The 26,664-nt window shown below is 42.8% G+C and overlaps 1 protein-coding gene across 5 annotated transcripts in view; it reads right to left on the bottom strand.

Annotated features, from left to right (window-relative positions):
* Positions 1-26,664, bottom strand: part of WDR7 (WD repeat domain 7) — a 228,882-nt gene that overhangs the window by 136,177 nt on the left and 66,041 nt on the right. For all 5 annotated transcript variants that reach the window (XM_082241763.1, XM_082241764.1, XM_082241767.1 and 2 more), the window contains one exon: positions 11,390-11,503. In XM_082241763.1, coding sequence (XP_082097889.1) covers positions 11,390-11,503 — 114 coding nt within the window. The remainder of the gene's footprint in view (positions 1-11,389; positions 11,504-26,664) is intronic.

Raw genomic sequence — 26,664 nt, 5'->3', positions numbered from 1 at the left:
TTGACACCATTTTTATTTTGCATCCAATAAGCTGGGTAATTTTGGGGAGGAGGGGAGGTAAGGAAGAGATAAAAAAATAAAATTGTATAACTCTATACTACAATCTGCACTTGTTTATCCCTGCTACCATTTCCCTCCCCTTTTTCGATTTCCTTATGTGTTAATTTAAACTCCTTGAAGTATCAACTTGTTGGACATATTCTTTATTGGAAGCTTTGGACGCTGAAGAAAACAGATCAACAATGCTTAAAGCAAAAAATTAAGAAAGGGAAGGGCAGAACTTTCCTGTAGAATCCCTCATTCCTGGATCACACTTTGCTTACATACAAGGAACAAGGCTAAGTGACAGGGCCCTTTGTTGCATAAATATAGAGGCAAGAAATAATATTGCCATTGTTTTGTTTTTTACCATTTAGTTGTCAACTACGGCTACCAACACCTCCCTAAAGACAGCTGTCTGGTTCATATAACAGCACTGTTGGCAAAGAGAGAGCTTCAGGAAACACCTCTATGTTGACCAGCAAAGAATTATTCCTAGGTGCTTGTATATGCATTCAGAAAAAGGTAGTGCACTTTGCCTAATATATTTTTTAAAAAAGCCAGAGTTGGCCAGCAGCCTGATTTTTAAAAATCCCTTTCCCCCCATTTTTATCAGAGTTTGCACATGGGTAGTCATAATTCACAGGTGTGATGTAAAACCCCTGAAATATGAGACATTGCTGTCATTACTCTTGTGAATTACAACTTTTTTTCATATGGACTTGTGATCAATTATAAGGGCAATCCATGTAATATATAGAATATATATAATAGTGTGCCACAGTCTAATGTAATTTATTTCCATCTGCGAGGTAGTATCATCCAGCACACCAGAGGCCAAACCTGAAAGTTCATTCTGAAGGTTATTTCTCCACAAAGGTCTGCTTTGTACCACAGTTATTCCTTCCCTTCTTGTACATATGTCAGAGGCAGGTGCTTTAGTTTTAATAACCAACTTTAGGGTTGCCATATTTCAAAAAGTAAAAACCAATACACCCCGAAAGTTGTTGGTTTTTTTTACAACCCCCCCCCAAAACCACAATTTTTCTATTGACTTGCCTAAGATCCAGGACAAAACACCAGCTTTCAGAAATTTCCCCCCAGATGTCAATTGCACCTTTGAAATCCCAGTAACGTCCAGGAAAATCCAGACATATGCCAGCCCTAACCAACTTCATTACAGTACTTGACCTAAGAAAATGAGACCCCCAAGTGGTTAAGAGAAAAGCTGCAGGCACGCGCAGGCAAGGACACCACAATTGAATCGATTTATTTCGGTCACTGACCAGAGTGCAAGGACCACCTGAAAAGACATTCCGTGGCGACATTTTAAAGAACACCACCACAACATCTGCAGCCCCACTGTAAGCTAAATCTCGGTAAATTATTTTCAGAATTATTTTAGGAAACCAGGAGGGCGTCACACTTTGTATTTTCCTTGGAAAAAAATTAAAATAAAACTGAATTTATCATAACTTTAACAGATGTTTATGGTCCATGTTGTGGGTTAGCACAAACTGTGGTAGGCATACTAATAGGTGTGTGAAATAAACTTTGTTTACACGTCCAGCTTTGAGTTATTTAATACAATTTTTTAAAGCTTTCTAAGTAACTTTGTCATCTTTGAAAAGAAGAATTCTCTGTCTTCTTGCACTTCTTTTAGTTGAACAAAACTAAATGCACACACACAGTTCCAAAGTCATGGATTACTTACAAGTTTTCTGAATAAACCATGATTTTTAAAAAGTGAGATTTAGCCAGCCATGCTCCTTTAAGGAATGGTGAAATGTGTATAAATTATTAAAGACAATATCACTCGGCTTTCCATCTTTGCAACTCCCTTTATTCAGCGATGCAAGCTGTCAGATGCAACGGTAATGCTGATGAAAGAAAAAGCCGGTGGTTTCTGACAGCAGCAGTGAACTCTGACCCTCGAGGACCATAAAGCAGCCAACTTGGGCCCATTTTACATGAATGGAGCAGAGTGATTTACGTAGACTAGTTTAAGTTTCAAGAGACAGATAACATCTTATGAAAAGCCACAGAAATTATGGGAAGAGCCTTCTAAGCAGAATTTTAAAAATGGCAACGCTTTGCAGTACGGGAGGATTTTCAAGGATGTGTAACTGGATGTTAATGTGTGCACATAAATTTACTGCCTTGTTGTAGGGCTTGGAACTTGGCTCACCTTTTTCAGAATGAGAAGGGTTTTGGGAAGTTGAAGGATTTGTTTAATCCACTAACAGGCACTGGCGCAATATGCAGATACTATTCAACCCATCCAACCCTTTGGGGGCAGTACTACAAATTATATACAGTGGTACCTCTGGTTACGTACTTAATTCGTTCTGGAGGTCCGTTCTTAACCTGAAACTCTTCTTAACCTGAAGCACCACTTTAGCTAATGGGGCCTCCCGCTGCTGCCGTGCTGAACGAGTTCTGTTCTCATCCTGAAGCAAAGTTCTTAACCCGTGGTACTATTTCTGGGTTAGCGGAGTCTGTAACATGAAGCGTCTGTAACCTGAAGCGTATGTAACCCAAGCCACCACTGTATGTAGGGCAGATTGCTGAAAATGCAAACCCCCAAGCCAACACGGTGCAATCCTCCATGCAACGTATTACTCAAGACAAATGTCACAAAACTAAAAATCTTCAATGCCTACCTTTGTAGGCATCCCTACGTTTCCTTTGTAGGGATGAGCAAATCCCTCCCTCCTTTTCCCCCAGGCTCTGTAGTGCCTCTGTTTAGGTCAGAGAATCAATCCATACGCATAAAAAGATGCATGGTGTCTGCTTACCACACACCTTTATGGAACCAGTTACAGATGGGTAGCCGTGTTGGTCTGCCATAGTCAAAATAAAAAAATTCCTTCCTGTAGCACCTTAAAGACCAACTAAGTTAGTTCTTGGTATAAGCTTTCGTGTGCATGCACACTTCTTCAGATACAGTGTGCATGCACACGAAAGCTTATACCAAGAACTAACTTAGTTGGTCTTTAAGGTGCTACAGGAAGGAATTTTTTTATTTTGACCTTTATGGAAGGAACCCATACGACAATGTGTGTATGTGAAGCTTTCGCCTGCAGATCCAGTGGTTTTTACACAATAGGGTGGGCAAACAAGCAAGCAAGCAAGCAAACAAACAAACAGAGAGATGGTTGCATAGGTAATCACTGGCCCCATGATTCCCAACAGAACTGTGTTTCAAGCAGGCATTATGCCACCGATTGTGCATGGAAACTGATCTAAGAAGAGAATAAGGAAAAAGTTGCCATTGTTTCCCCATCCCCAGATGTAGGGTCTCCATTTTTGTTACTGAGCTTAACAGTACTAGTCAGACCAGACAATACTGAGCTAGATGCATAAGTAGGCTGACTTGCTATAGAACTACCAATGATCCTAAAAACAAAGCACTAGAGAAAGGATTGCATTTAAATAAATGTTTTCAGAAGTGAAGGGAAGAGAAGTAAGAAATCTGTATTTGATTGTAGTGTTGTCATAATGGGCACTGGTGCCAACTGTATAGGCTTTCAATGACATCTCTTACTTGTTTTTTAGTCGTGTCCAACTCTTCATGACCCCATGGCCAGGCACTCCTGTCTTCCACTGCCTCCTGCAGTTTGGTCAAACTCATGCTGGTAGCTTCGAGAACACTGTCCAACCATCTCGTCCTCACTCGTCCCCTTCTCCTTGTGTCCTCCATCTTTCCCAGCATCAGGGTCTTTTTTAGGGAGTCTTCTCTTCTCATGAGGTGGCCAAAGTATTGGAGCCTCAGCTTCAGGATCTGTCCTTCCAGTGAGCACTCAGGGCTGATTTCCTTAAGAATGAATAGGTTTGAACTTTTGGAGTCCATGGGATTCTCAAGAGTCTCCTCCAGGACCATAATTCAAAAGCATCAATTCTTCAGCGATCAGCCTTCTTTATGGTCCAGCTCTCACTTCCATACATCACTACTGGGAAAACCATAGCTTTAACTATACGGACCTTTGTTGGCAAGGTGATGTCTCTGCTTTTTAAGATGTTGTCTAGGTTTGCCATCGCCTTTCTCCCAAGGAGCAGTCGTCTTTTAATTTCGTGACTGCAGTCACCATCTGCAGTGATCATTGAGCCCAAGAAGGTAAAATCTCTCACTGCCTCCATTTCTTCCCCTTCTATTGGCCAGGAGGTGATGGGCCCAGTGGCCATGATCTTCCTTTTTTTGATGCTGAGCTTCAGACCATATTTTGCGCTCTCCTCTTTCACCCTCAATAAAAGGTTCTTTAATTCCTCCTCGCTTTCTGCCATCCAGGTTGTGTCATCTGCATATCTGAGGTTGTTGATATTTCTTCCGGCAATCTTGGGATTTTCTTACTTAAAAACATGCAAAGGTTCTACTGAAGTGGAAATAAACCTGGGCTCTTGAAACAAAGGCTCACATTATGAAAAGCACTTTACAAAACAGCATGATGCAGATTTGTGAAAAGCAAAGCAAGAGCTTTCTGGCCCATGCTGAACAAAATAATAATTTAATTGTAAAAAAAATAGTCAGAGGCAGCAATGGCAGCTGAGGGCAGTAGAATTTAATGAACCCTCAGAGAAAGTCAAAAAGATAATGAAGGAGAACATTTGGTTCACTTGGAAGGTTGCAGCATGCTGACTGTGAAAAAGATTGGAGAGTTACTGAAAAAAGAGAGTTGCTGAAAAAGAGTCCCTAATGCCATCTCACCAATATTAACTGGTAGCAGAGTGGGTTACGCCACTGAAGGAACAGGGAATAAGACAGGCTTGGGGGCCTTTTGTTATTTATTGCAGGTTTCAGCCATGAGTATAAAACGGAAGTTATTCTGTTTCATTCACAATATTAACAGGGACAGTAATTTTAGAAAGTGTCTGTTTAATACTAAACCAGGGGTCTGCAACCTGTGGCTCCGGAGCCGCATGTGGCTCTTTTACACCTTTGCCGTGGCTCCAGGGCGGATACTAGCGAGGGGAGGAGGCGCATTGTGCGCCCCGACACTCCCCACTGTGGCGGGCGCTGTACTGGCTGTGACGTCGTATGGGGGAGTTGCGTTCGTTAGTCACGCACCGTCCCGACGTCACCTTCCCGGTTTTGCGGCTCCCAGGTTTTTTTTCTTCGGAAACGGGTCCAAGTGGCTCTTTTTGTCTTAAAGGTTGCAGACCCCTGTACTAAACCAAACACGTCTTCAACTAGGTCAGCATTACTGTGCAACCGTAATAAGGCTTCCTAAATGGGTAAACACTGCAAATATTTCTGCTGCACACCATTCAGAATCTGCAAGTCTGGAGTTGTGATCCTAAAACCATAATTATGATAGGAAAATCTTGCTGTCACGAACACCCTTAAAAGCTACTCTTCTAAGTTTCTTTAGCAGCCTAAATTGAGATTCCTGCATTTCAGGGGGTTTGACGAGATGACCCTCCAACGCTATGATTCTACGAAATGAGTACCCAAAGTTTGATGGGTCTTGCATCACAAAATCACAACCCTATGTTCATTTATTTCTGAGTAGGTGTCACTGACCTCGGTGGAATTTAACTTTTTGAGAGGGAATCTCCTAGGTGATTTGCAACTTCTACAAGTGCTATGCAGCTGAGAACCAGAAGTGAAATGTTTTGATTTTAACGCACATTAAGCTTCTGTACACTGCTTGTCCCTGTACACTGTTGGATGTATAAAAGTTCTAGAAAATATCCCTGCAGCAGACATAGGAAGAATAAACTGGTTTTTAAGCCAATCATGTAGCAATGGCATGTATTTTCATAGTGGCTTCTATTTTTGCATTCTAGACTCAGTTCACCCTTCAATAAAGTGCAAAATTACCTCAACTCTGCCAGTCAGAAGGAATATACAGATGCTTTATTAGCAGGGAACCTCAGAAACCAGCAACAAACCCAAATCAATACTCAGTCTCACACTAAATCCTCCTTCAAACTATATCCCTGAACACTGGGAAAGGATATTTTTCAGCACTAGATGCATTAAAAAAAAAGGATTCATTTGTATTGCATTTACATTCCTGAACTTACAGTGATAATGCACTTTCCCATGTCTACGAAATATATTTGTAATAAGAGGTACTGGAGTGAAAGGAGCGAAGCAATGTGTTTCTTGCTTATTGAGGTGAATGACTTAACATGGAAAAACTGACTACAATGAGGCACTATTTCAAGACATGTCCATGTATTTCTCACTATCCCTCCATGTGTTCTGCTTGGTGCTAACAGGTCAGAATACAGAGCACCATAAACCAGATCTCCAAATTAAATTTCTGCTCACTGACAGAACCCACAAACTCTTTGAAGACTGCTTTGAAGTCTATTTCATATCACTGACAAGAATTATTCTAAATCAGCTGAACTCTAGTAAGTGGCAAAATTTATTTCACCGCACATCCAGAATAAGTCTACTGCTCTTTCTTCTGTTTGCATGTAGGAAACTGATGAAGCTTGGGTAAATCAATGGAAGGAATTAGGCCATCTTATTCACAAAAAATAAGGTGTTTCAGTATTTTAAAAATTTGTGTTTCTGTCGCCTATCTATTACACAGCATCAAAAAAGGAGATGCTGGAGCATTTTTGCTGAGATTTCAGGTGAACATGTATCATTTGGGGGGATTTTATGGGAAATTGGGAGTATTTTTCCATGGATGTAACCATTAGTATTTTGACCAAACTGCGGGAGGCAGTGGAAGACAGAAGTGCCTGGTGTGGTCTGGTCCATGGGGTCACGAAGAGTCGGACACGACTAAACGACTAAACAACAACAACAACCACCATTAGTATACAGTGGTACCTCGGGTTAAGTACTTAATTCGTTCCAGAGGTCCGTTCTTAACCTGAAACTGTTCTTAACCTGAAGCACCACTTTAGCTAAAGGGACCTCCTGCTGCCGCCGCGCCGCCACTGCGCGATTTCTGTTCTCATCCTGAAGCAAAGTTCTTAACCCGAGGTACTATTTCTGGGTTAGTAGAGTCTGTAACCTGAAGTGTCTGTAACCTGAAGCGTCTGTAACCCAAGGTACTACTGTATTTCCCCCTCTTATGAGGTTGCTAAAGCAGCCAGCGTTGATGTAAAATGCAATTTGTGCCATTGTGCATGAATGCGAAACGTGAAAGTCATGGGTCAGGGAGGAAAGAGTGCATTGTGCTCTGCGTTAAGGCTCTGGAATATTCTGCTGTTTTGTTCCTAATATGACCATATTGCTTTGTACTTGGAGGTACATAGTTCTATCTGTCAACAAGAAGTCGTGATATAGTATCATATTCTCTGCTTTTGACAATGTCAGTGACATTTGACCTTTACTCCTATTATGTGGTCAGCTGTGCTGACCATGAGGAGGCGAAGACTATCGTCACAGACACTGACTGCAGTATTAACCCATGCAGCTCTATCCACTTAGCAGGGTTAATATTTATCATTAGAAATATAAAGGGTGTGCAGCACTTTCCTATTTAAATTTTCAAGCATAAACACATATTTTAAAGAAGAGACCAGGAGTGCATCAAAATATGTATTTGTTTCTTCCTTAAGAATAAAAGGATGTGTGGTTATGTTTTCCTCAAAGTGTCTTGAAAGCTTGAAAGATTATTTTTTTTAAGCCAACTATTCTTGGGCTGGAATAATCAGCATATTATTTTGCATTTTCCCAAATTTGTAACTTCCCGGTTGAATTCATTCAACGCAGAAAAATTCCCTTTTGCTTTTAGCTTAACTAATATCCGAATCAGAAGCTGAGAATAACCAAACTGTGTAATTCATTTTAAGCAGAAATAATGCAACAATTCTTCTTCTTTTTTCAATGTCCTCCAAGGAATATTTGAATTGGGAGTAATGTGGAAATCTGTATCTGAAAGAGGCTTCGGCATTTTTAAATGCCCCCAATTGCCAAAAAGAAAAGAAAAAGGAAATATCAATCTCCCAAAGGATTGGTACGAAATCTTGGGTGTTGTTGTTCTCTTTTAAAAATGATAAATAAAAAGTTTAGGTGAGTTGCTGAAAGCAATTCCTGGGGACAATGGCATGTGCGCACGCACACACATATTATGAAGCAAATCAATAGGTATTAGCATTTAAAATACAGATACAGAAAGAAGCTGTATCATATTTTAAGGTGTCAGGGTGAGATTTAAGTTGTCACAGTAACAACTTAATATTTCCTTATTTGAGTTTCCCAGTTGTCATTCTGCAACTAAGGGCTGTTCTTTTCATATCATTTTTATAGTTGTAAATTGATTTGACTATTTCCAGCTTCATCTGTGTCCGTCAGAGGCAATCTTTACTTTCTGAAGAAAAACAGAATGCTTAAGCTATCAAGGCAGTCACTGAGTTACAGAATTTCTAAGCCGAGCAATCACCTTCATGTTAACCAAATAAATTTAAATAAATATTGTTTCTGTCTAAAATCCCTAGTGCCAATGCCTCTTTAACATATTCCAGGAAATGTGAGCTGATTTAGGATTTAAATTAACAAAACATGCATAGTTTGAAAATACTGAAGGAGCCTTTCCATCATTTTCTTTCCTTTTATTATAGTTAGGCTCCCGCCCTACATATGGCCTAAAATAATGTGCCCACAATTGTCAGTTCCGCTGATTTATATAGGTAAAATGAACTGATGGCTCATTCGGTAAAGCATGAGGCTCTTAATCTCCATGTTGGGCAAAATATTCCTGCACCGCAGGGAGTTGGACTAGATGACCCTCGTTGTCTCTGCTGACTCTATGATTCTATCATACTGTCTATCCAACTATGTTCTCTAGTTCCCAGCATGTTAAAGCCCACACAACAACTCCAGTCATACAACACCTTTAAAACAGTATGAAAGAGCAGCTAATAGTTCTGAACAGTGGAGTGGAGTCCCTACAACGGTTGGATGATGCCTTGTACACCTCCTTCTGGCAACTCCTGTAGCCAAGCTGTGCCAAACGTATCGCTCTGCTTTCCCTTGGACCACATCAGTGAGGCCAAGAGTGAGCTCTTGTCATCTGGGCATCCCAGGACTGCCATATATAGTGGTACCTTGGTTCTCAAACGCCTTGGTACGCAAACAACTTGGAACCCAAACACTGCAAACCCAGAAGTAAGTGTTCCGGTTTGTGAACTTTTTCCGGAAGCCAAACATCCTCCGTTTTGAGTGTTACACTTGCAATCTGAGTGCCACACTTCCGTGTCGAGTGTTACGCTGAGGTCTCTCTGTTTTTGCTATTTCTTTTGCGTTTTTGTGGCGTTTTTGTTTTGTTTTTGTGACTGTGTGGAACCCAGTTCAGCTACTGATTGACTGACTGTGTGACTGCAGTACATTGTTTATTGCTTTCATTTTATGGATCAGTGGTCTCATTAGATAGTAAAATTCATGTTCAATTGCTGTTTTAGGGGTTGTTTTTAAAAGTCTGGAACAGATTAATCCATTTTGCATTACTTTCTATGGGAAAGCATGCCTTGGTTTTGGAACGCTTTGGTTTTGGAACAGGCTTCCGGAATGGATTAAGTTTGAGAACCAAAGTACCACTGAACGCTGTCCAGACTTGCACTCCGGGGAGGTCACTTTTGTGCTGCTAACACACCAGTGACTTCAACCCCGGAATTGCAATCCAATGTCTCTCGAGTCAGATGGACGCTGACAACCTAGCTCAATACAACGAGGCTCTCAATAACAAAAAATAAAATATTAAAAACCATTCCACCCACCAAAGCATAAAATGAAAGCAAAAACTGCAATAAACAAACAAACAAATGTACAACTGTGAGTCTAATGAGCAGGAAACATTACTCAGAGTTTGCAAAATGCAAGAGATCTTCCAAAGCCCAAATTGATTTATTGCCCCATGCTGTTTCGTAGCATAAATGTTCAAGCTACTACCTAAATCTCAGCTCCCTTCTATTGCCACCAAAATAAAATTTACAGCTCTTGATACGCGTTTTCACTCTTTGTATGCCTACCAGATTTTTTCATAATGTAATTTATATAGGCTTCCAGTCGATAGAAATAAATACAGTTTTCTTTTAAACTTGCGGAGAAATCTATAGAGAGCTCAATCAAGTCGTAGAATCCAAGAGCCAGACTGCAGAATCTGGAAGTTTGCAACTTGTTAGCTGCTTTGCCAGTATGCTAAGGAAGTCTTTTAGTTATTTAAATTGTTTGGGTACAAAGCACTCTTCCGTCATAGTTTACATCATCTCTGTTAGCAAGAATAAATCAATTCAAGAAAGAAGTATGGTTTATTTAACATATTTTTCTATGCAGCTGTTGCTGTAGAGTAATTTCACCTTAAAGTTCATTCACATTAGACTCTTTTTACCCTTTGTTAATATTTAGATTGTAAGCAGCTCAGGGCAGGGGCTTCTCTTTCTAGCTTCTTCTGCTTTGTCAGCCACTGCATATGTAGATGGTAATGTGCTAATTAATTCATTTTGCAGTAAGCAGCTCCAGGGAATAATTATCTTTGAACCCTGCCACTTAGAGGAATACACATTTCCAACATTAGATCCATGAAGATATTCTTAAATCAGGGGTTATCTTTGGAAAGCTAGATGTTGCTGGACTCCCAACCCCCTTCACGTCTGACTTATGAGCCTTGCTAGATGGGACTGATGACAACTGGACTCCAACAACATCTGGAGGGCCACAGGACAGCTATCCCTGTTTTAAATCTTTACAACTGCCTAAAAGCCATATGCAACTACTTGAGACCATGGTCAGCACAAGACACATGGCAATAAAAGACTATCCATCGTCCATCACCTTCTGAATTACATAATGAATGCAAACTGAATACAAGCCAAACAGGAAGAATTAAAATAAAAAAATTCCTTCCAGTAGCACCTTAAAGACCAACTAAGTTAGTTCTTGGTATGAGCTTTCGTGTGCATGCACACTTTTTCAGATACACTGAAACAGAAGTTGCCAGATCCTTCTCTGGCAACTTCTGTTTCAGTGTATCTGAAGAAGTGTGCATGCACACGAAAGCTCATACCAAGAACTAACTTAGTTGGTCTTTAAGGTGCTACTGGAAGGAATTTTTTTATTTTGACTATGGCAGACCAACACGGCTACCTATCTGTAACTGGAAGAATTAAGCCCTTGCCAAGAGAGCTTAGCCCCACTTTTTTTTAAAGATTATATATGCATGCCACCTCTGAAGTTCATTGGTGAGGGAAAAGCATGCAATAAAATGACTATTTGAAGTAATATGGTTTCTAAGCAAAATATATCCCATGTTTTATTCCTGAAATGTCTTCAAAATGAGATTTGGGTTACAATTTCACTAAAGCATAGGAGAAACTTCAAGCAACTTGCAGCACAAAACATGAAGAGATCTGGCTCAGAATGATTAAAGATACAAATGTTTACCTGCTGAGATGTCCTCATCAACAAGGTCATGCTCCTCTTCTGGAATTTTAGTTTCAGATACCAATTGTTCAGGAGCAGGAGTAGCGGTCTGAATTGCTTCTGTGGTCACTCCAGCTGAAATGTCAAAATAACACCATTCAATTCACAGAACAAAAGAAAACATGTTGATCTTTACATTATATTTACATCACATTTAAGTGGAGGGGGAAATACAGATCTCAGCTCTTATAGGAATCAGATTGTCAAGCTTTCCTTCTTCCAGAAGACTTGCCAACCCTGACCCGGGTTCATGAGATTCCCTGAAGATAAGTGTTGTGATAAAAGGCCAGTTCTTGGGAGTTGATCCTTCCCAAGATGCTGTGAAGATCTGATCAGGATACATACTCAAAGGAAACATGCCCACATAGTGCATTGTAGAGCTGGAAAAGGTCAGAAAAGAGCAACAAAAATGAGCAAGGGGCTGGAGCAAGTCTCCTATGAGGAAAAGTCACAACTGTTTGGGACTTTTAAGTTTATAAGGTTTGTATAAAAGTTACACACAGTATGGAGGCAGTGGATAGAGAGAACTTCTTCTCCCTCTCTCATAATTCCTGAACCTGGGACTGTCCATTGAGGGTGAATGTTCGTAGATTCAGGACAGTGTATAGAAAATAGTTCTTCATGAAGCGCATATTGAAACTGCAAGATTACAGTGGGACCTCGAGTTATAAATGCCTCAGGTTACAAACACTTCAGGTTACTATGATGGGATGATTAGCTGCTTGTGCGTAAAATCGTGCTCCCTCAGAGTTTGTGCGGCTCCACAAACCTCTGTGTGTGACAGAGCTCCTCAAACATGTCTGCTCTAGTCACTCGTAGAGTCTGACAGTGGCTGTCTGCGGAAGCGCTTCCAGCAAAGAAGCTCCTTAACGGAAACGCGTCTCCTGGACTCACGACGTGGCAGCTTCCGGCGAAGCATGGGTCTCCCTATGGTTGCTTCTGACACCTCCCCGCTGTTCTCGCTGGACGTGTCTCTCACCCCTCCCTCTTCCCTGCTAGTTCCTGCCTTGGCTGCTGCGTCTCTCTCAGCATTCATGAGATCCTCCTCCAGAGTACCCTCTCTCCCCCTGCTGGTCCCTGCTTTAGCTGCTGACTCCCTCCCAGCCTCTGGGAGCCCTACCACCTCCCTTTCCTCTGATGTCAGTTCCCTGACAGTTACAAACTCCACTAACCTGGAAGAGTTATCTTGAGTTGAGAACTTTGCCCCAGGATGAGAACAGAAATCGTTTGCCGGTGGTGCAACGGCAGCCAGAGGCCCCATTAGCAGAAGCACACCACTTTCTAGTTAAGAATGGATCTCCGGAACGAATTAAGTTCGTAACTAGAGGTACCACTGTACCAGATGTAGTAATGGCCACCAAAGTGAAAAGCTTTAAAAGAAACTAAGCTCATTGGGGCAGAGACCTCCCATGTTCTGTTTATATTACCCTGCTGCTATGAAGACTGAATGATGATCCCAAGTCTTCCTTAATTATTTTTTCACTTTACAGCATACCTTGCTTAGGAGCCCAGAGAGGCTAACAGCAATTTAGTGGCAGTCCTGGGGTTTGTTCCCTTTCGAAAATGTTTCTTTTACAAGAGAGACTGTACAATGCTATGATTCAGTGGCAGGTTTTGCTGCTATATCAACATAGCTAAATAAAAATGAGATGTGCTACAACACCATGTAACAGAAAGCTCAAACCTGTCACCAGAAGTTGAGTCAAAAAAGAAACAATGGGAAGCTGGCCTTACAGCAGGACCATAAAGAAGGCTGGTTGCCGAAGTGTTGATGCTTTTGAATTATGGTGCTGGAGGAGACTCTTGAGAATCCCATGGACTGCAAAAAGATCAAACCTATCCATTCTTAAGAAAATCAGCCCTGAGTGCTCACTGGAAGGACAGATCTTGAAGCTGAGGCTCCAATACTTTGGCCACCTCATGAGAAGAGAAGACTCCATGGAAAAGACCCTGATGCTGGGAAAGACTGAGAGCACAAGGAGAAGGGGACGACAGGGGATGAGATGGTTGGACAGTGTTCTCGAAGCTACTAACATGAGTTTGATCAAACTGCAGGAGGCAGTGGAAGACAGGAGTGCCTGGCGTGCTCTGGTCCATGGGGTCACGAAGAGTCGGACACGACTAAATGACTAAACAACAACAACAACCACCATTGGTCTACCTTGTTCAGTGCTATCTAGCTGGCACTGGTTCTCCAGGATTTCCCAGCCTATCTAGAGATGCCAGAGGCTCTTTTGCAGGCATAGCATGTGCCCAGTCACTAAGTTACAGCATTTCCCCAAAGTCTTATACTGGTCCCGAAAGGGGTTATTCCAGAAGAAAAGGACTCTCCATCACTCTTATCTATTCTTGCAGCCCGGTTATAGGTGCTAGGAAATCCAAGAGCTCACTCCAGAATTAAGCAGAGGAGGTGGAAGTAATGCATGTCCCAATTAGACTTTTGGAGTGCCCCCATTTTATTTTGCACAGAGTCATTTAAAAATCCAGGCCAATGTAAAGACTGTATGAAATAATTCACACATTTGAAATCCGCACACACAATTCTCAAAGTGAATATAATGTAACAAGCAACACAGAGGTTCCTATGTTCAAGTTTCACCATTCTTTCACAACCCCACCCCATCCCAGTGGTTGGCCGCATTAAATTGCACAGCCTCGTTCCACAGAAGGAACTTATCAGCAAGACTATGTCATTAAATAAGCCTTTATTTATTGCAAAGCAATTATGAGCTGGAGGGGGACGCGGGTGGCGCTGTGGGTTAAACCACAGAGCCTAGGACTTGCCGATCAGAAGGTCAGCGGTTTCAATCCCCGCAACAGGGTAAGCTCCTGTTGCTTGGTCCCTGCTCCTGCCAACCTAGAAGTTTGAAAGCACATCAAAGTGCAAGTAGATAAATAGGTACCGCTCCGGCGGGAAGGTAAACGGTGTTTCCATGCACTGCTCTGGTTCACCAGAAGCGGCTTAGTCATGCTGGCCACATGACCAGCTGTATGCCAGCTCCCTCGGCGAGTAAAGTGAGATGAGCGCCGCAACCCCAGAGTCGGCCTCGACTGGACCTAATGGTCAGGGGTCCCTTTACCTTTTAATTATGAGGTGAGCCATGGGCTTGGGGGCCAAATGCATCAACCCAGGTCTCTCTATCTGGCCCTTGAGACTCTTCCCTGGCCACATCCCTCGCCAGTCCTGTTTTTCACCCCCCTTGAGTGACTGCCTAGAGTGAAAGGTATGATGCTGTCTTGCGCTTGCCTGGAGGAAGGGTGGAGAGGGCTATAGAGAGGGCTGTGCCTTTTTTCTGTGTCAGGAGAAAGCAGCAATGCAAAAGCCAGCTGCAGGAGGCTGGAAAGCAAAACAGGATGTTGATGTCTACAACTATACTGGTGGGAGAAAGGGGCAGTCCATTCTCCGTACTGAGCACCGGATGTTAGCTCAGAGTGTCATCTGACCTGTACTGAGACTCTACTGCCGGAGTCTGGAGGGTACAGACATGTTTTCTCTGTACTGCTGAATGACAGGAATAAAACATGTAAAAAGGACTCCTGTCTGTCTCTTCTTCCCCTCCCTGGGGAGTGCAGGGAGGGAGAGAAGGAGGAGGGTGTGTTCTCCTCACGTTTGAGGAGGATCGCCAATTTACGACCTTGCCTGCCGGGAGACGCAGACGGAAGGTCAACAAGGATTCCAGCCGAATGCCTGGAGTGAGGCCAGTTCACCTCTGACCCCAGCTGGAATCCTGACAACTAGACTGCTGTACAAAATGTAAAATTCACAGTGGTTACTCTGGCCCCTCCACTCCCAGCATGTGGCTTCCAGGAGGATGCTCACAAGGGATTGTGGCCCTCAAGTACAAAAAGACTACCCACCCCTGTTCTAAACTAACAAGGAAGTGCTGGTGGCAAGTGCAAAAGTACTCTTTAGAAAGCATTCGTAGCTTCCGTTGAAACCACTGCTTAGACAAGCTTATATTTAACATTCAAAAGCTGGGAGTAGTATTTATTATTCACAAAACAAATCATCTGTGAGATTTCATCCGAATCTCCATGGGGGGGGGAAATCATAAATAATAAAAAAAGAAGACAGCCGCAGCAACCCAGAGGGGGGGAAAAAGGAGAAAAGAACAGAGAATGTGAAAAACAGAAATAAATCAGATGGAGACAGACTGTGAAATATGGCTTCTTTTTTGAAATAAAGTCAATGAACAAGAGCATGCATTACCAAGCCTGACCTAGCTATTCTCCGGTGCTTTCTAGATAACCAATAAAGAGCAAATCCAACAAATAAGTTTATTTTATATACGAAATAAGGAATAAATAATTGATGTCTAAAATACAGTGGATGTGACGCAAAGTGGTTACTTCAGTACAGGATGGGAGAAGTCCTACTCCGTTCTTCTTGTCCTCCAGACTAATAGTTTGCCTATATTTTCTATTCTTTTAAGTCGTTTGTTGCCATACCTGTTTCCTGCAGGCTGGGAGGAAACTTTAGCCTATTTGAGGATTAAGATCAGTAGATGAGGCCTTAGCTCCAACTTCCTTTTAACTGTTGCTATACTAGTCAAGACCAGCAACGGGGCCTTAGCGGTGGTGGTGCCACCATAATGGAATTCTCTTCCCAGAGCAGTTAATCAGGCCAACTCTTATACTCTTTTTTGAAATAAAATGGTAGAAATTATTATTCTGGTGTTTTAAAACATGGCCTTATTCTTTCAAACAAACTGATCAGCTGCTCAATAATGAGATTATTTTAGAGACATCTTGGGGGGCGGAGTAGAAGCCATTCTTTATTTATTACATCTATATACTGCGTTTTCCTCCAAGTAGCTCAAGGTGGTGTACATGGTTTCCCTTTCCCCCACTTTATCCTCACAATAGCCCTGTGAGGTAGCTTTGGCTGAGAGTGAGAGACTAGCCTAAGGCCACGCACTCAGTGAGCTACTTCTGATGGTAGCCATTTTACAATGTTTTCATAGAATCCGCAACCTGTTTGGCCTGCAGGAACAGCCCGGAATTAGCCAATCATGCGGGGCCCATTGTGTAAATAATGTGTATATATAGCTAGACGTTTGGGGAAAAGTTTCATTCATTGCCACTAAGAGCTGAATAAAGAGCATGACATTCACACTCGACTCTGAGTATATTTCAGTCAGCGAGGGCTAGGGGCAGCTAGAGTGGCAGGTTTCTCCCTTCTCGAGGCTGGTGGGACTTCCCCGTTTGATCTACCTGTGCTTTCAGCCAAGCTCTGAACTTTTAAGCCCCACCCACATGAAACAGCCTCTGTTGCCCACAGGCAGAGGCCAGGACCCGCAATTCCGCCATTGCCCTGTTCGCTGAGCTGCCCAACGTGGTCAAGAAGAAGGAGAAGTACCTCATCCAAGAGCAGGTGACCCAGAGTCTGCTCCCGCTGCTCCTCCACCTGCAAGACGATGTGATTTCTGATGTGATGTACACCACCACAAGAACCCTACGGAGCTATGTGGCTCTGTAAAAGGGAGCCGGCGTTTGTCCACAGACAGTTTTTCCGGGTCATGTGGCCAGCATGACTAAACCGCTTCTGGCCCAATGGAACACCGAAACCAGAGCAGCACATGGAAACGCCATTTACCTATTTATCTACTTGCACTTTTGACGTGCTTTCGAACTGCTAGGTTGGCAGGAGCTGGGACCGAGCAACAGGAGCTCACCCTGTGGCGGGGATTCGAACCACCAACCTTCTGATCGGCAAGCCCAAGAGGCTCAGTGGTTTAGACCACAGCGATGTGGCTGTGTAGAAACTGTCTAATAAATAAGCAGAACATCGGTGCTGGAGGCTCCATCTGTATCAGGTTGTAGCTGATGTTGGAAGGGCTCCACTACTGCAAGAACACAATGCAACCCTTAAGTAAGAGGTAACATATCAGAACTAGACACTGCTTCAATGGTATTTGATGCAGATGGGCAATTTGGTGAAGGGAAGCCCAGGGCATGTCACCAGTGCATAGGAGCAGCATTTAGCATCTCATTATTCAAATGGCACTCAGTGATTTAAGTATGAACTGCCTCCATTGAACAGTCCAATGCTTTACATACATGAGTTATCATTTCATGTTGGAGTGTTGAGCAGGTAGGCATGGAATCAACCTAAGACATTTTGCAAAGACTCATTCAGGGACTATCAGGCATAATGCTTAAAAAAAAATGTTTTAGGAGGCCAGCTTATATGTAAGACAAGCTTCCCACCATTATCACTAGACTCTTAGCACCCACAAGGATTAAATGGGTTCGTCATTCAGAAGTGTTTTGGCTCAATTCAGCCCCCTCCTCCGGCTTCCCGTTTAGAAGAAAATATGGTGTAGCAAAAGTGGCAACTGTGGCAAAAATAAAAGAAAAGAAATCTTGCTTGCAGACCTAGCAAGGGGTGGCAGGGTTCAGGTGCTGGCCAGAACTGCAGCAAACCTTTGTCAACATCACATGCATCTGAGACTGGAGGATGGGCAGCTGTCAGGATTAGAGACTCAGTGGAGATGGGAAGTGTAAACTAAATCAGAATCAGACGAAGCACGATATACCGTGGGCTAACAGAAGCTGGATCAGAAATCTGGGCAAAGCAATTAGCCGAATGGTGGGTTCAGAAGAGAATCCACGAGTCAAGCACAAACCAATAGCAGAGACTTTTGTTCACGAGATGAGGGGCAAAGGGGAATTCAGAAAATAAGGAGCTAACGCCACAAAAATAGCAGGGATTAGGAACAGTAAGAAACAGCAAAGCGTAGTAAATAGCAGGATCAATGCAGGCAGGGAGCACGCAGAACTAAAGGCACGTAAGTCAGTAGCCCAAGCAGAGGGACCTAATGATATTTACATGCACCGATCGGGATTCCAGAGGCTGGGGCTATCCAGGAACTCAGCAGAATGCCAAAGCCTTTCGCAAAACCTAGCAAGTAACAGCGAATGGCATCCAACAAACTTGTTCCATCAGTATTTTTGCTTGCACAACAGAACACTCTGCCTCTTCCCATGATCACCCTGTGCCCTCCCCAAATCTGCTCTAGAGGGTTGGGAGAAAACCCTCATTTAAGGGGTGCATGGGAAAAGTTCCGCTTTGCATGCACAAATCATTGCAGTGAAGGAATAAGGTAGTTGGATACTGTTCATTGACTCCTTTACCATTGACTCTAAGATCCCAAACAGAGGGCTGGCCACGTCTAATGCAGGGTGCAGAAAAATTCCTCCCACCCCCTTACCAGGACACCCCCCCACACACACACACTTCTTTGTATCAACCACTTTTAAGAGCTTACATATCTGAATTGCATTCAGTTCTCTGAATTACTAAAAATTAGATCTTATTGGACTAACATTTCTGATGTGACCTTCTCCATTTTGAATATTCACGACCCAATATTCGACTGAAAGCTCTGCGAAAATTTCAAAGTACAGCTCTGAATACGCCCTGCTGTAAGGCTTCATAATAATGCAAAGCTGCAGGCTGGAATCCCAAGAACTGTTATGTGTACTTAAAGTCAATACAACTCGTGCACATGTAGCTGTGCGCAGGATTGCAGGCTTAATTTGAAAGAAGCAGGTATTGATACATAGGGACAGAATCATACTTGTTATAAAGAATTTATTGCTTTTTCTTTTGGAGTGCTAATGTGGATATACAGGATCATTTCAAAGGTGCAAAGCTCATTTCATATAAAGCATTCTGCAAATATTTTTCTTTTTTGGGTTGTTTCGTTAGCGTATTCACAGTTTTTGTGAAAATACTATCTAAATAAATAAGAATTTAACAGTATGGGAGGTGCAAGTTTGTCTATAGTTTATTTCCAGACAGAAGGTTTAAATTTATTGGAAAGAGATTTCTGCAGTGACTGACCAGTACTGCCCCACATTCCCTGCAATCCTTATGACAGACAGACTGCCTGCCTCACATTAATTCACTTCACACTATTTCTATCGATCCACAGTCGGTTCCCTAGTCTCTTTGCACACATTGCCTGTCTGGCTGCCTACATCCACATCAGCACATATACACAAAGGCCACAGAAAGATAACCTTTTGCTTTCCATTAAAGACACAGTAGCCATTTCTTTCTATCTTCAGTACCATCAGACATATAAAATATATCAGAATTTCTATTGCCTGCTGGACAAATCGAGTGCTCAAAGATTTCAAGTACATCCAGTGTTATATTCTAGAAAACAATCATTTTCACATTTTAAGAAAAGATGTTGCTCTGACCGAAAAATATGTGTCTGTGTGTGTGTGTATAAACACACACACCGGGGGGGGGGGAGTCCTTTCAAAATGCATTTCGATTTGAAGAACCAACATTACATACAGACCAATTTGACCCTCTTGTAGCTATAATGGAAATAGCATTTTCTAAGGTTCACACAGGACCCCAACATTTCACCACATCAATGATTAGGCAGAATACAATGGTGCAGTAACTTTAAGAACTGTGCATACAAGGAAATTCAGATAGCATGAACAGATTAACATCCATGCTTAAAAATATCTCTTATTGCAAAAACAAAGAAAACAAAACACAAGACCGTAACAATTGACAACAGTGAAAAATGCTGATATATGCACTTATTTCCCCACCCCGACAATGCTGTGAATGCTGATTTTGGGTTTCAGGAATATATATATATATATATATATATATATATGCATGCCTTAAGAGACAGTGTCCAATTTCCCAGTCAGAAAACAAGACTGCCCTATGAAATACTATGGATGAAAATCTAGAAGGAACTGAATCAGCCAGTGTTCATGATGCAAATCACCAAATGTTCGCAAGGGAGGATTTCCCCTTCCCCGAGGCTGACAAGTAACCTTCCCAGTCATTTCCAAGCCACTGGAACCGTACAGATACTGCAGACGCAGCAGCTTAATTGGACTATTTGCAGAAAACAAATATGGTGCCAGCACGAAAGGCCACAGATGACACCGTCACAAGTAACAGCAGTAATAAGAACCAGGGGGATAGAAGAGGACACTGGGGCTATGCACAGGAAGACGGAGGTACCCAAATCTTGCTCTGCCGCACTAGGCAGAGTCCTACCAGAAATCCAGCTTGCCAACAAGCTTCCATGTTTCTCCCCAACATGCTGCTTTCCTTGTGGACAGAGAAAGGCAGCTATCAAATGTGTAGAAGTAGAATAAGGATCTTTTGTCTGTCGGACACAAAGACATATCACCGTGCTATGTTGATGGTGACATACTAGAATAAGGGACGCGGGTGGCACTGTGGTCTAAACCACTGAGCCTCTTGGGCTTGATGTTCAGAAGGTTGGCGGTTCGAATCCCGGTGATGGGGTGAGCTCCCGTTGTTCAATCCCAGCTCCTGCCAACCTAGCAGTTCAAAAGCACACCAGTGCGAGTAGATAAATAGGTTCTGCTGCAGCGGGAAGGTAAAGGGCATATCCATGCGCTCTGGTTTCCATCACGGTGTTCTGTCACGCCAGGAGCAGCTTAGTCCTGCTGGCCACATGATCCGGAAAGCTGTCTACAGAAAACGCCGGCTCCCTCGGCCTGAAAGCAAGATGAGCGCTGCAACCCCATAGTTGCCTTTGACTGGACTTAACTGCCCAGGGGTCCTTTGCCTTTTTTTACCTTACTGGAAAGGCGCTGTGGGTTAAACTACAGAGCCTAGGACTTGCCGATCAGAAGGTTGGCGGTTCGAATCCCTGTGACGGGGTGAGCTCCCGTTGCTCGGTCCCTGCTCCTGCCAACCTAGCAGTTTGAAAGCACGTCAAAGTGCAAGTAGATAAATAGGTACCGCTCCGGCAGGAAGGTAAACGGCGTTTCCGTGCACTGCTCTGGTTCGCCAGAAGTGGCTTAGTCATGCTGGCCACATGACCTGGAAGCTGTATGCCGGCTCCCTCAGCCAATAAAGCGAGATGAGCGCCGCAAACCCAGAGTCGGTCACGACTGGACCTAATGGTCAGGGGTCCCTTTACCTTTACCTTTAACCTTACTGGAATATAGCAGCACTTTTTTAAAAAGGGGGGTACTCAAGGGCACACAGTGCCAGCACCTGTTTTGTTTTGTTTTTTGTTTAAATGTGTGGCACTTACAGTAACAACTTCATGGTGAGGGTACCTATTTTTCTAGAAAGAAAGCACTGTGTATATGCGTGTGCGAAGAAAAAACCGATCAGAACTGAACTAAAGCATAATCTAAATGCATAGATGAATTATCATAAAATTGCCAAGTAATTGAACTGGGCACACCGAGTAATACCTCGCATCATCTGCTTTTCGGAATTTAACATGATACTTTGTGAAGGGCACAATCCGAAGCGTGTCTACTCAGAAGGAAACCCCACTGAATTAAATGAGATTTACTCCCAGGAAACTGCGCACAAAATTACAACCTATAATGTTTGGTTTTTGTTGAGCCAGGGAACCCTGCTGATAATTCATTATCAACTTTTATAAACGTATTTATTGCCTCCATTAAAAAAATTCTTTTGTTTCATTCTATCCAGCAACATTGGCTTTCCATCTCTCTTCTCCCCCTCCGCCCCCCCCCCGAGCTGCCCTTTTAATTCAAAAAGAGAATGGAATAATATATGGCATAATTCAATGATTTTGATGTTGGCTGCGCAAGGAGCGACTGCACACAATCTATGCCCATGACAAGCAGGGTACAAGAGTTGTACAGCTGTTTTGGAAGAGAGAGAAAATGTGTTTTATGTGGAAGAGACGGATACTGCTCACCATCAGGACTAAAGCAGTTACAAAAAGCCAATCACCCTAGCTCCCACCCAAAGCAGCTTTTAAAAATTAAACCTTTAAAATAAAAACAAAGGAGAAAAGGAGAAGCAAAGAAAAACATGTTCAAGTCCCAAAACATCCCACTCGGTTTTCCCTGTATGTTCTGCTTATTACCAAAACGGTAGGGGAGGATTGGGAGTACATTTCTATGAGAGCTCATCTGGGCCTGCTGTTCATCTTTCACCTAGAGTCATAATCCTCTCGCTATGACATCACAGCAGGCTATACAAGAAGTTAAAAGGAAAGTATAAAATTATATACAATCCGAATTTCTCCTAAAGGGGATGACTGTAAGTTCTCAATAGACTAATGTGCTTAGTTAGGGGCTGGGATCCAATTATTAATTTGATTACAATTCCTTCTATGCGGATCCACTCATCTGATTCAAAAGCAATATATTTCTGTGGTTTGACGGGGTGTCCAGATACCCACCCATTTCTCCTCTAAAGAGCTGGGGAAAATCTGCCCAAAATGTAGCAATTGTGCTACAGGGGGAGATGGAGCAGGCAAAGTTGATGTCGGCACCACATAAACAAAAAGCCTGTGTGGTATAGTGGTTAGATAGGGCTGCCATATGTCTGGATTTTCCCAGACATCCCCAGGATTTCAAGGCCGGAATTGACATCTGGGAGGAATATCTGAAAGGCGGCGCTTTGTCCTGGGTTTCTGAAATATGGCAACCCTAGGTTAGGGCATTGGACTAGGATGGGAGGGAGGCAGAATTCAAATCCCCACTCAGCTCAAATATGGGGAATGCCCCATATTTGACCATCCTTATTTGATCAGTCTTGATCATGCTTGCCTTACAAATAGAACCACTGACTTCCTAATTTCCTTGCAAACAAGTCATCACCAATATCATTAATGGGAGAAAGGGGAGACAGTATGAATTTAACCCTCTAGAAGTTGAAATGGCCACAAGGTATTTCATGCTGAAGAGCCTCAACCTATCTGGCCTATCTTCTGCAATTTTCTTCATTAAAGGCTGCCATCTACCCCTCAACACTTCCAAGGGATATACCCTATGCTCAGCATTTGAAGAAGAGAAGAGTTTGGATTTGATATCCCGCTTTATCACTACCCGAAGGAGTCTCAAAGCGGCTAACATTCTCCTTTCCCTTCTTCCTTCCCCACAACAAACACTCTGTGAGGTGAGTGGGGCTGAGAGACTTCAGAGAAGTGTGACTAGCCCAAGGTCACCCAGCAGCTGCATGTGGAAGAGCGGGGAAGCAAACCGGGTTCCCCAGATTACGAGTCCACCGCTCTTAACCACTACACCACAGGTAACAGGCACATTTTGCACCTGGCTCTCGGCCACTTGAGACCAATGGTTTCTCGCCCATCTGGAGGTGCATGTCTTGGGATCCATGGATCTTGACTGTTTTCACACACCAGCAACACACACCTGCAGAATTCTCTCTGTTTACATCCATCTGCACAATCAGAATGAATTTCAGGAACCAAAAAGGTTACATTTAAAAATATGGCGTTTGAGTGGTCTGGCCCCAAAATTGCAACTAGGCATTCCGTTTTGGCGACTGTAACCCTGGTTTAACACTGCCTATGCTGCTTGTTTTGTACCAGGAGAATACCTGAAGGGATATCAGAGACTCAAACTGCAGGGACGCAGGTGGCGCTGTGGGTTAAACCACAGAGCCTAGGGCTTGCCGATCAGAAGGTCGGTGGTTCGAATCCCCGTGACGGGGTGAGCTCCCGTTGCTCGGTCCCTGCTCCTGCCAACCTAGCAGTTCGAAAGCACGTCAAAGTGCAAATAGATAAATAGGTACCGCTCCAGCGGGAAGGTAAACGTCATTTCTGTGCATTGCTCTGGTTCACCAGAAGTGGCTTAGTCATGCTGGCCACATGACCCGGAAGCTGTATGCTGGCTCCCTCGGCCAATAAAGCGAGATGAGCGCCGCTACCCCAGAGTCGGCCACGACTGGACCTAATGGTCAGGGGTCCAAAAGAAAAAATAAAACAAAAAAAGAGGGGGGGGAGAGACACTGAAACTGCCCCCTTCCAGCTACAACAGTATATTGCTCTTCGCCCTAGTCATGTGTATTGCGACCTTCTAAGCTGAAGAACATTCATAACCATAAATAGTCATTTTGATACTATACTGTATTTTTATACTACACAGAAATGTTTAAATGTTTCTTCAGTTGTCCTTGAATCTTCCTGCAACACTTGCCATCTTCTCCTGCCACACCAGAGCGGTGTGCCACACCCTTTGAGAACCACTGCTGTATGTAGTCATTATCTTCAAGCTGTGGGGACACTACAGTCTGAAAAGAGACCAGGACTTTTTCTGTTTCTCAGCATTTCTAGAAATCTCCAAATCAATACTAAATTTTGTACCAATTTTAAATGCTCATTTTCCTCTGTATTTTAATTTTCTGTAGCATTAAAATGTGTTTGTGTTAGTTCATGTTGACTGCCTTCCATCACTGGTTCTTCTGTTTCTTAATACAGTCATACCTCAGGATAAATACGCGTCAGGATAAGTATTTTCAGGTTGCGCTCCGTGGAGACCTGGAAGTAACAGAGCGCGTTACTTCCGGGTTTCGCCGCTCGCGCATGCGCTCAAAATGACGTCATGCGCATGCGCATAAGCGGCAAAACGCGACCCGCATACGCGCAGTCGCATCTTACGTTCTGTTCAGGATGCGAACAGGGCTCCGGAATGGATCCCGTTCGAATCCCGAGGTACCACTGTGTGTGTGTGTGTGTGTGTGTGTATGCACGCCTCCTCCAAATCCTATATTGTCTTCATATGTCATATGGACATATCAAAGTTGACTTCCAACACTCATAGATGGAAAAAACTAATCTGGATCTCATTGCTCTGTCAATGCATGTATATATTTAAGTCAGTGATGCCAATTATGATGGTTTGTTGGAAGAGAACCCATGAACTGCCACAGGTTCTTTGCAGTCTTAAGACATATGGATTTGTAAAGGAACTAAAAGATGACAAACTGCTCTTAAACTGCAGAAGAAACACTGTGATTACTGTATATGAAAATGTAATGCTTCTAAAAGCAAAATATAGTTACATCAGTACATTACACTGATTAAATCTCAGTGTTTGTTTTATATATTCATAGCCAACAAATGGATTTTAAAAGGTACAAGTGTTGAACTAATTGAGGAAGCAATCACTTCATACAGCCAGGGCTTTTAGAGAATTAAGTTGTAAACATAAACTATGAAAAATATGAATAAGAGAGGTTACTAGACCACAGAATTGCTACAATAAATGTTAAATGAGTAAGGTATTTGGCAGGTGAAAAATTGCAGGGAAAGGCAGGCAGGCGTACAAAGAACATAGCTGGATTTTACATTCCTTTATGAAAATCCTTAACAGCTCATCCAATATTTAAGATTTGTGTGCATCAGTAGATTTGCTGGAGAAACGAACGCAGATATTAGCTCTGATTTCTAGTAGTATATTGAATGCTTTCAGTTAACAGTGCAACCCTACTCAGAAGTAAGCTTCGGTTGCCGTTATTCCCAGGTAAACTGGGTACAGGATTGTAGTCTGACATATATAAAATGGCTAAGGTGCTAGATCAGAGGGCTATGCACAGACTCCTTAAGGGTTGAGCTTTACAGCCTAATCCAAGACAACTGTTTCCGATGCAGCCCGTCATCTGTAGTGCAACTCTATGCATATTCGCTTGGAAATAAATCGCACTGCGTACAACTGGATTAGGATAGCAGCCCTAACACTGCAGTTATTGAGTAATGATAATTACTACCAGGTGTGTAATCAACAGTATCACTGTGTATTTATTAATATTAATTTATATACCGCTCGACATCAACATAAGCTTCCAAGAGCTTTACAAAGTACAAAATATACCGTGTATCCTGAATAATGGGTAATTCATCCCGAGTGTCTAGATTTATAGCCAGCACCATTATCTCTAATAGTTAAGGGACTTGTAGTTTAGTAATGATACTAAATTTTGACAATGAATGGGAAAAAAACGAAATGACAACTGCTCTTGCTTTGAACTCCGACCCTCCAGAGCTGCATCCGAAACTTCTCCATTTCAGGATCTAGACCCAGAAAGCAAAGAAGAAGAAACTTGGCTCAACTTCCTCCATCAGAAAGCATGGATTAACTTGTTCCAGTGGGGGGGGGGCACTCCTCTTACAAAAACAGGACACAGTAATGAAAGTCAGAGCGGCAATCAACTACCATTACACCAGGTCATCAGTCCTTCCCTTCTTCACCTGCCTTAATCAGCAACAGACCAAGAGAAGAACCCTACTAATCTGGGAATGATTCTGTGCGAAACCTTAAATTATTCCTTTAGTGGCATCCATCCTGCATACCAAATAAGGCAAAAGAGTCGTTGGCAAAGGCAAGAATACAAAAAAGGGTGAGATCAGGATCCAGGAAAACCTGTGCAAAAGTACAGGAAAAGCACTTGCACCCAAATTGCTTCTCCACCAGCACCCACA

The sequence above is a fragment of the Podarcis vaucheri genome, assembly GCF_965113315.1.
Source record: "Podarcis vaucheri genome assembly, chromosome: 11".
Taxonomy (NCBI): domain Eukaryota; kingdom Metazoa; phylum Chordata; class Lepidosauria; order Squamata; family Lacertidae; genus Podarcis; species Podarcis vaucheri.
The sequence above is the reverse complement of the archived record's forward strand: the minus strand, read 5'-3'. Positions and strand labels throughout refer to the sequence as shown.